Genomic DNA, 9229 nt, shown 5'->3' with positions numbered 1-9229 from the left:
AGTGTGTGTGTGTGTGTGTGTGTGTGTGTGTGTGTGTGTGTGTGCATGCAAATATGTGTGTTGGGGAAGGGGGAGGGAAATTAATGTGCGTGGTGCATGTGGGGGGTTGTTGGGGGTGGGGGGAGGAGAGACAAGTGTGTTTGTATGATATTTGTATGGGAACATATGTTTATGTTATATGGGTAAACTGTTTTGAAATGTGATATTTGTCTGTGTGTGTGCACACCTTTCTGTGTGTCTTTTTTTTTTGGTCTTTGTATATGAGTGGAATTTGACTGATGTTGTTAAACTCTCACATCACAGGGTGGTCAAACATATGCTAACACTGCCGTGGACAGTATCGAGTTCTGGACAGCCTTCAGAGACTACCTGCCGGAGGACGGATACCTGAAGATTGTAACTGCAACCCTACCTACTCGCCCACCCCCCACACGCCCGCCACCCACACGCCCGCCACCCACGAGACGACCCCGAACTCGTAGACCAGGTATCAGCAACAATGGAATAGATCTGGTTGGTGGTGAGTGAGAAGTTGTGTGTGTGTGTGCGACCAGACCCTTTTTGCCCCTCCCCACCTTTTAAATTGAAATCTCCCTTTTCCCACTTTCTTTCTGTCAATTCCCTGCCGTCAGCCTTCTTTCTCCCTCCTCCCACCCCACCCCATCCCCTTTCCTTCGTATCCTCACACCCATTTTTCTTTCATCACACTCCCTCCCCTTTTATTCCCTGTCACCTCCCTTTCAAATCTGAATTTTCCTCTTCTGTGACCTTTACCCCTTATATAAAAGTCTTCCCTCCCATGTTCTTTTCATAACATACCCATGCTTGTTTCTCTTTCAAACTCAACCTTAACCCCATCCATCATACTAACATCACAATAACCCACTGCACTAAATCACACTAAACGTTGATAATAGATACTCCATCCATGCACTTTGAACCTTTTATATCCTCCCAGGCACTGTTTTATTTCAGGCTACATCACTATTTTTATTTCTGCATCATTGTTTCATCTGTTTGTCTTATGCGCTGCCGCGACTTTTTTTTTATCACAGCAATTAATGTACCTTTGCTCTTTTCCAATATCCAATCTTGTCAAGTTCCATTCATGATGTTAACTTAATGTCTTACAGAAGAAATATCTAATGTGAAGATAAATGAGGCTGGCTAGGCTAGTTTTGTTGCTATTGGGAATTGCTCTTCTTTCAAGTGAAATACACATCTTCACGTGCCCTGTTTCTTGACGAATGAAGATTGTGTTCCCATCTGAGAGTTGTTACATTGCTCGGGTACTACTCTTTTTGTTACGAGTAAGTAATATCGAAAGGAATTCATTTATTAGTTATCTGGATTCGCTTATGAGCTGAGTAAGTCAATGTTACATTATAATGTTTTGAAATTAAAGGTTTTCGTTTGTTAGATGAAATCATTGAGCCAAAAATGGCCTAATTGTCTTCTTCTTTGTTTTTGTTTTTAATAAGTCTTTTTTTAAAGATCGGTTGCATGGTGTAATGTCATTTACTGTGAACTTTTGCAGATTTTGACTTTGACTATGACTCGAATAATATTCTGTTGATTGGAGGTGAGTCATCCACTGTTTCAGCATCTGTGTGGATATTCCCTGATTTCTGTTTACAATGCTGAGTGTTTAATTTCTGGTTCCGCCCTTGGTCTTGCATTCTTTCTTTCACCCCAGCCTTTCAATACTGGGGTGTTCAGGATTGTTAAAACTCAAGACACGTTTATTGTCTGTTACCTTGGCAACTTGGATGAGCAGGGGATAATATCTACAAATCTGTTTCGGTCATGCTGTTCTGTTTATTTATTTACACTTTCAATTAGAGATCGAATTAAGCTTTTGATGAGATTCATTCACTAGTTCATGGCCAAAGCATCTCTATTTCAGACGTAGGGAGCAGCATTCTTGAGCTGGACATTGTTCCAGATGAAGTAATTGGTAAGTGAAAGTCGGCATGCTTTGGTCACCGAGTTTGACAGACACAAAAGTGTTGGTCCTTCGGTATTTCTTGTGACCGAGTCACTGCCTAGCATGCTGAAGATGAAGAGATATTCTGTCAACTTTGTGACTCATAGAAATTTAGAGAGCTGATGTCGAGGCATGAAGGCTGATCATTGCACGTTCGCGATGCTTTTGGAAAAGCGTTTCATGTTCATACGTGAAGAGGATGTGTGGAAAAACTTTGGAAAGTCGATGTCTTATGAATGTCTCTCAATGGCTGTGTTGTTGCAGTCAAGTTTGGGCTTGCTTTGAGTGGTTTGCTTTTGTCCTCTTCTTGATCCTTCTGTCATCAGCGCATGGTCTTCAACTTTTAACCCTCTGTGCCAGGCACTGTCTGACTTCAGAAGTCTCCCTTTGTTCTTCAAAGCATGTTATGCCTCCACCACCTTCATACTCCCCTCCCTCTCTCTCTCTCTCTCTCTCTCTCTCTCTCTCTCTCTCTCTCTCTCTCTCTCTCTCTCTCTCTCTCTCTCTCTCTCTCTCTTTCTCTCTCTCTCTCTCTCTCTCTCTCTCTCTCTCTCTCTCTCACACACACACACACACACACACACACACACACACACACACACACACACACACACACACACACACACACACATACACACATTCACACACACACACGCGCGCACACACACAAATGCACACAAAGACTCAAGACACTTCTGAAGTCAACAGTTGCTCCTTCCCGTGATTTCTCAGACCGTTCCCTCCTCTTTCGGCATGTTGGCTTTCCTCCCCCCAACCAGCGGGTGCTTTCTGTCCAGGCAGTCTGCTTGTAAAAGAGATGCCTTAATCTAACCTTCCGTGAACTCATGTTTCCTTTCGGTTTGACCAATCTCCAGAATTTGCTGCAATTTCGACCGGGCTTCTCTTTTTTTCTCTACAACGCGAAGTTCACTGTCTATGTCTTTCTGGGAAGTTACAAGATTTTTTAAGCTGGACCTCGGCAATAACTGGTTATTTCTTTGCTCTTTGAAATGATGGAATCTTTTTCTGGGAGAATGAAGACGTTGTTTCCTTCGGATGCCTTCTTTGCAAGAGCTCAGCATAGCAACTTGCTTCTGAAAATTCTGTCAATTGGTCACCTTGATTTGGCAAATGACGAGAATTTTGAATCTTTTATGAAACAGGCATTTGCTTGGAAGCATGCTTTGTCTTTATTATGCCTTTGATCGGTTGTTGCGCCCCGAATTCTGCAACGAGAACGACGATGTGTATATATTGAATTGTAAAGCGCGGGCGCCTAGCAAAGACTCCAGGAATGTATTGCTCTAAAAGACAACATGCTAATTTCTTTTTTCGAATTGACCAGTGTACCTTTGTTTTATTTTTTGTTTGTTTTAGATGCAACCTCGTTCTTTGTGTTTTTCACCTGGGTTCCGACTTTCTTGTCCGACTCATCAAGTTCAAGCTTTGTGTTGTTGTTCGTGGCTTTTTTCCCCAGCCAGTGATTTTTCTTGCTGTGTACAGTCTGTATTGTAGCGCTTTACTGTCATTATTGTTATTGCCTGTTCCTGTTGTTGGAGATGGAATATGGGGAGTTGATCGTTGTCATATTGTGATTCACTTTCAATTGGTTTTGATTTTCAGCCTTGCTTATTATCCACCCCCCCCCCTCTTTTTTCTATAATAAAAAAATAAGAGTTTTTGGTACTTCTTCTCAGTTTCAAACGTTGCTCGGTTTGCTTCTGTTGTTTTGCCTCAGTCGGTTTCACTTTACTTGGTCGATCAGATATACCATGTATGTAGATGTTTTGTTATCAGGCCTTTAGCCTTTTTTTACTACGAGTATTTTATTTTTTGGGGTTACGGATGTTTTGTTCAGTTGCTCTTCCTGTCTCGGTTCATTTTTATTTTTTAAAAAGAATTTGCTCAAGCCTGAAGACACTATAAGTTTTGGTTGCCGTTCCCGTTCTATCATATCTGAGTTGCACACTGAATGTTTGTGATACTTCAGGTCTTCTGGCTTACAGGTGTGCCATGTGAAGTTCTACCTTCCATCCCTCCAACTTGCTTTTTTCCCCCTTTTATTATTCTTTTTAACCATATTTTAATTCCCGAGTTTTTCTCTTTGTGCTGGACCCCGTCGTCCGCATGTTGGAGGCCGACGTGATTTGCAACGGATTCGCTTTCTCTCTATTTTGTTGCAGTGTTCTTTTTATGATTTATTTCCCGCCTGCTACAGTTTCGAAGTACTGTGGTGGGTTTTTTGTTTGTTTGTTCCTGTTTGCAGAGGTCTGATTTCCCTACTCGTTTCCAAAGTGAATTAGTATTTTATCTGAAGCTCACTTGAATCTGCCCTCGGACTGATATTATTATTTGTAATGCGAGACTCCGTCATATTGTTTGCAGTGACTTTCTTGTTTTATCAAGTCCCTTTCTTCGACGATTGGAATGTCCTATCTTTAATTTGCCTGCGCCTGTCGGAACAAATTCCAAATAAATCTCTCGAGTGATTTAAATTATGTTGATAGGATTGTAAAATGTTTACTATTAATTAATTCATGGAGCCCTGGAATGTGTATGTTCTTACACACGGTTTAAGATATACCCATGTTCATTTATGTCTTTGCCTTGCAGTAATCTGTTACAAATGAAGTGAAATAATACGGGGACGGGCGGGGAGAGGTATCTTTGCTTACGAAGTGGTTTTTGCAGTTCGCTAACAGGGTAAAAACCATCAGATGGACGGAAAGTCTTAAGTACGGTTGCGGAATTGTTTCGAAAATGGATAGGTGTTAGTAGATTCTCTCGGTAATATTTGTAAGGCATAAAAAAAATAGCTAAATTAAATCATCAACGCAAATGAGGGTCAGTATAGTCTCTGTGTGATTAAGCTGATTGTTCTGTTAAAGAAGATTCCCTTCTTCTGGTTCCAATAATAATATGATAACCCTTTTGAAAATTGGAATCATGTCGAGGGTATGTCGGTTAAAGAGTAGAGATAACTTTCATTCTGGGTGGTCCGTAGCCAAAGCGCGTACAGGTTGCAACAATCTTTGTGTCAACACAAGTTGGCGTATTCACCACATCTCCTGGATGATCTGATGCCTCAGATTTCTAGTCACGCCCTTCGGTGGGCTGTATGATGGACATCTGGTAGGTGTGTGTGTATCTGTCATCCACCATCTTAACCATCATCAACGTTTTGTTTTTAAAACCCACGAACGTTTGAATTAATATTTCATAATTTCTTACATCATTTCAAGTGGTTCATTAAACATGCACATATCTCATAACCCGTTAATAGTTATAATGCGTTCATCCGTCTATGATCTGTTCATCAGGCACAAACTAATTAGATCACCAACAGTTCATCCTGTGCGTCATTCATTGTTTAAAAGTTAAACTATAATATTACTGTGACCCCTTTTTCCCTCTTTGTCTTCTTATTTGGTCGCGAGAATGAGAGTGTGAAAGGAAAGAGGCATGATTTGGAGTGCGTGTCTTTGAGGAGTGTGTGTACTATTAGTTTGTTATTTTTTATTTTGCATAACAGTTAATACAAAGTATATTCGTGATTTTTATATACATTATATATTTGATGTTTTAAAAGCTTGGAGCAGGGAATCACTAGGGCTTTGCTTAATGCTGAATTAGTATACAATTAAAGTTTTGTCAACGCAAAGTATTCTGCTTGTAACCATGGCTGCAGTACACACTGTATCGGACAAATTTCATTCTGCCAGTATATCTTCTCAAGACCAATGTAAACTTGGAGCTGAAGCGTTTTATACTTAAAGCTTGCAAGAACTATTTCAACTCTGTTGCAGATTTAATATTATATTTACGAGTAGTTTTGCTTTTGCTTTGGGGGGATAGGATGGATTGAGTTATGCAAAGATTACAAATTTGTTAGCAAATTCTTTGTTGGCCTTTTCAGTTATTGTTTGGGGTCATTTTTTTTATTATGATGAAGTGGCGTTTGACGAAAAAGAAGAAGACTAGACATGTTTGCCATTTTTTAAGCAATTCATTGCTTTAGCACATCTGTATCATCTTTCCATGGTGCGTTTTTCAGGATTAATGTCTTTCTTCCTTTCTGTTCACATTTGTATTTATTCTTGATCAGGACCGAGTCGCAAAAATGCAACCCTCATTGGGGGTAAGCAGAACTTGCATGCTGATAGTTTGGGTTCAGTTCCCCGACCTAACCAGAATGATCCTTGTTTCAGTTTTTTAAAGAGTGTCTTTCCTACCCGTGGCAAAATGGCGACATATGCATTTTGTGGTGTATTAGATTATACACAATATACATATATGCTATTATGATGTATCTTGTCTTGACATGTATTGTGTACAAAATAGTACATGTGCTCCTGATGTCTATCATCTGTTCGTCCTTGAACTATACCATAATTTCCTGAAGTAGGTGTAGTGTAAGAGTTCTATATATACCACTTTTGTGTGCCCTCTTATAGTGGTTCTTGCTTTTTCTGGGAGGTGTATTTATTTGAAATACAGCATTTAACCACATAATTGCAGGAAGAGTAAGTAAGCAGAGAATTGGATCTATTGAAGTGACTGCTTCTGGTAGTTATGATGATTATACCTTCACGTCATCGCCATGTTGCCAGTGTGTGATACCTCCGAGAAATGCTTCCCATTAATACGTGTTCACTTTTAAATTACTTTGATACTTGCAGTGATGTAGATTCCCCGAGGCACTGCATTTTTATAAAGCACATCCTATGACTAGAATATTAGGTTATGTGTGACTTCTACCCTTTTGCAGTTTATATAGATCTAGATCTAGTGCTTGTAGTAGATCTTCACTAGATCTAGAACAAAATTTTGTTTATTTCCTATGACTGGTTTGGGTGTTTTTTTTGCGATGAATGAATAATACCAAGAGATCTGTTCGTTATTAGTCCTCATTATGGCCCCAACTCACGATTTACTGTATCATTCTCCGCACTGTAATTCGGGCGTCTGAGCTTTAGGGGAGAAAGAAAGGTTAGCAGAATGGTACCAGTGCATTCGAGCGAGTAGCATTGGAAATGGCAAAGGAGGTAACACGGAGCGAGCGAGAGCGGACCCGTGTAAAGATTGTGTAGGTAACGAACTCGTGTGTGGCATACATAGAGTGTGGGTACCCGGCACACGTCTTGAGTAGACCCATAGCTCCACAGGAGGCGGCACCGCGCTGTGTGAGAAATCCCCGAGAAATCCCCATGAGTTTGGCCTTTTGGAGGTCGAACGGGTCAAACAACGAGGCCGTGGTGAGGGGGCGGACTTGGATGGGGTAAAAAAAGGTTGGGTTTTTTTTTGTTTTTTTTTTGGGGGGGGGGAGATGCGGATGGATTCACCCTGTTGTAAGGTGCTTGGGGTTCACATTTGCAAGTTGTCTTTATTGTTTGTTCATTTGTTTGTGTTAATACCGCCCTAGTGTACATGGCATGTATGCCTTCAGTCGGAAGACAAAGAGGAGGAGAAAGGGGAAGGAAGAACAGATTGAAGGGAAGAAGACTGAGAAGAAGTTACAAGCGCATCGTGCGCTCGTTTGCATAGGTAGGCTTAGTCTCTCGGCTGGAAGAATATGAAAATAAGGACCGAGAGGAAGGGGGTTGGGTGGGGGAGAAAAGATGAGGGGACTGAAGATTGGGAAGAGTGAGAAAAGGGGACAAAGAAGAGAAAAGCAAATGTTCATCTGCAGTAGTGTGCATTCACTTCTGAACATAGGTGGAAAGAAGAAAAAGAATGAAATGAAGAAGGAGAGGAAGATGAAAGGGGAGGGGGGGAGACGGTTTGGACGGTTTGGGGGAGGGGGAGAGCAGGAGGAGAGGAAAAAAGAGTGAAAACTAAGAAAAGCAAAACAAGTTCTGTGGCAAGTGTATGTTTTGTTTTTTTGTTCACTGTCCGTGCCTTTACCAGACCAAAGGAAAGAAAGAAAGGGGGAGGGGGTATATTAGGGAAAGGGTGTGAGGTATGGAAGGAGAAACATAAGAAATGCCTTGGAAAATGGCGATTGTGAAGAGGGGGTGGGGGGGTGTCCGACATAATTTAAATCTTAAGAGAAATAGCAATCGTCGAATGGTGTACAGGTGTGTGAGCAGGTAAAATAATTGTCTGTAAAATACAACTCTCGGATGCCTTGATAACTGAGCTATAAATAGCTGTGGGTGCTGCGTAGGCGTTGTGGGGGCTTGGTTGGTATGAATCAGCTGTTGCCCCTGTTGTTTATGACACACGTTCTCAGCTCCTCTTTTTTGTTTGTTTGGCTTCTCCTTCCTCGTTCTCTATTATTTTGTAGATCTACATGAAATGTATTGTCTGTCTGTCTCTCTGGCTGGCTGGCTGGCTGGGTGTCTGTCACCCCCTCCCTCCTTTCTCTCTCACACACACTCTTTCTCTCCCTTTCCCTCTCCCTCTCTTCCCCACTCTCTCTCTCTCTTTCTCTTTCTCTCTCTCTCTCTCTCTCTCTCTCTCTCTCTTTCAATTTCATCCATATGACCTGTTTAGGTTTGTCAGCGAGTGATGTGATGTCAATAGGGGCTTTCTCATCTACTAAACGTTTTGTTTTGGTCTATCGTTTGTCATTTTGGACAACTCTTCATTTCCGAATGGGGATTTTTTCAACTCACCCCCCCCCCAATAAAAAAGAAGTAAGAATAGAAGTCAATAAATGAATACATAAATAAACGAATAGATGGAGAATAAGATAAAATAAAGTTAATCAAAACTACAATAGCAAACACAAGCACCGAACAAACATCGTATCACGAAAGTCGATCCCGCCAAAGTCAGATGCAAGATGAATTATTCGAATCCTTTGGCTCGATTTCCAGAGAGGTAGTGTCGCTCCCTCAGATAAGTTCGAGAGTGGTTAGCGGGTGCTCTGGAGTGTGATTTGTTTCTTCTTTCCTATCAGACATCTATCGTCCTTATCTCCCCTTCTTCTTTTTTATGTTTGTTACTCTCTTGTAGCACCTCTAATCTTCTGGCGCTCATATAACCTTATGCAGTTGCGAGTCCCGTAAAACCTTTACTAAAACTAAAAACTAAAAGATAAGTTCTGGCTTTCATCTCCCACACTGTGACTCACCCGAGGACCTCTGGCAATCATCTGTCGGTGTGGGTACCCGTCTGTGGCCTCATATCCCTTATCTGCGCGCTGTCATCTCCTTGACTTCCCGGCTCTCTTTGCTCACTCCCTACTGTGCTTCCTTCCTTTCTCTCTCTCTCTCCCTCTCCCTCTCCCTCTCCCCC

At 41.4% G+C, this 9229-nt stretch overlaps 1 protein-coding gene across 1 annotated transcript in view; it reads left to right on the top strand.

Annotated features, from left to right (window-relative positions):
* Nucleotides 1-9229, top strand: part of LOC101858907 — a gene marked incomplete at its 5' end in the record, with an annotated part of 110355 nt that overhangs the window by 56982 nt on the left and 44144 nt on the right. The window contains 2 exon segments of the mRNA XM_013086389.1: nucleotides 304-520; nucleotides 1907-1957. Coding sequence (XP_012941843.1) covers nucleotides 304-520; nucleotides 1907-1957 — 268 coding nt within the window.

This window comes from Aplysia californica, unplaced genomic scaffold (genome assembly GCF_000002075.1).
Source record: "Aplysia californica isolate F4 #8 unplaced genomic scaffold, AplCal3.0 scaffold00018, whole genome shotgun sequence".
Lineage (NCBI taxonomy): Eukaryota > Metazoa > Mollusca > Gastropoda > Aplysiida > Aplysiidae > Aplysia > Aplysia californica.
Note: the sequence above shows the minus strand (reverse complement) of the source record. Positions and strands in the feature narration are given on the sequence as shown.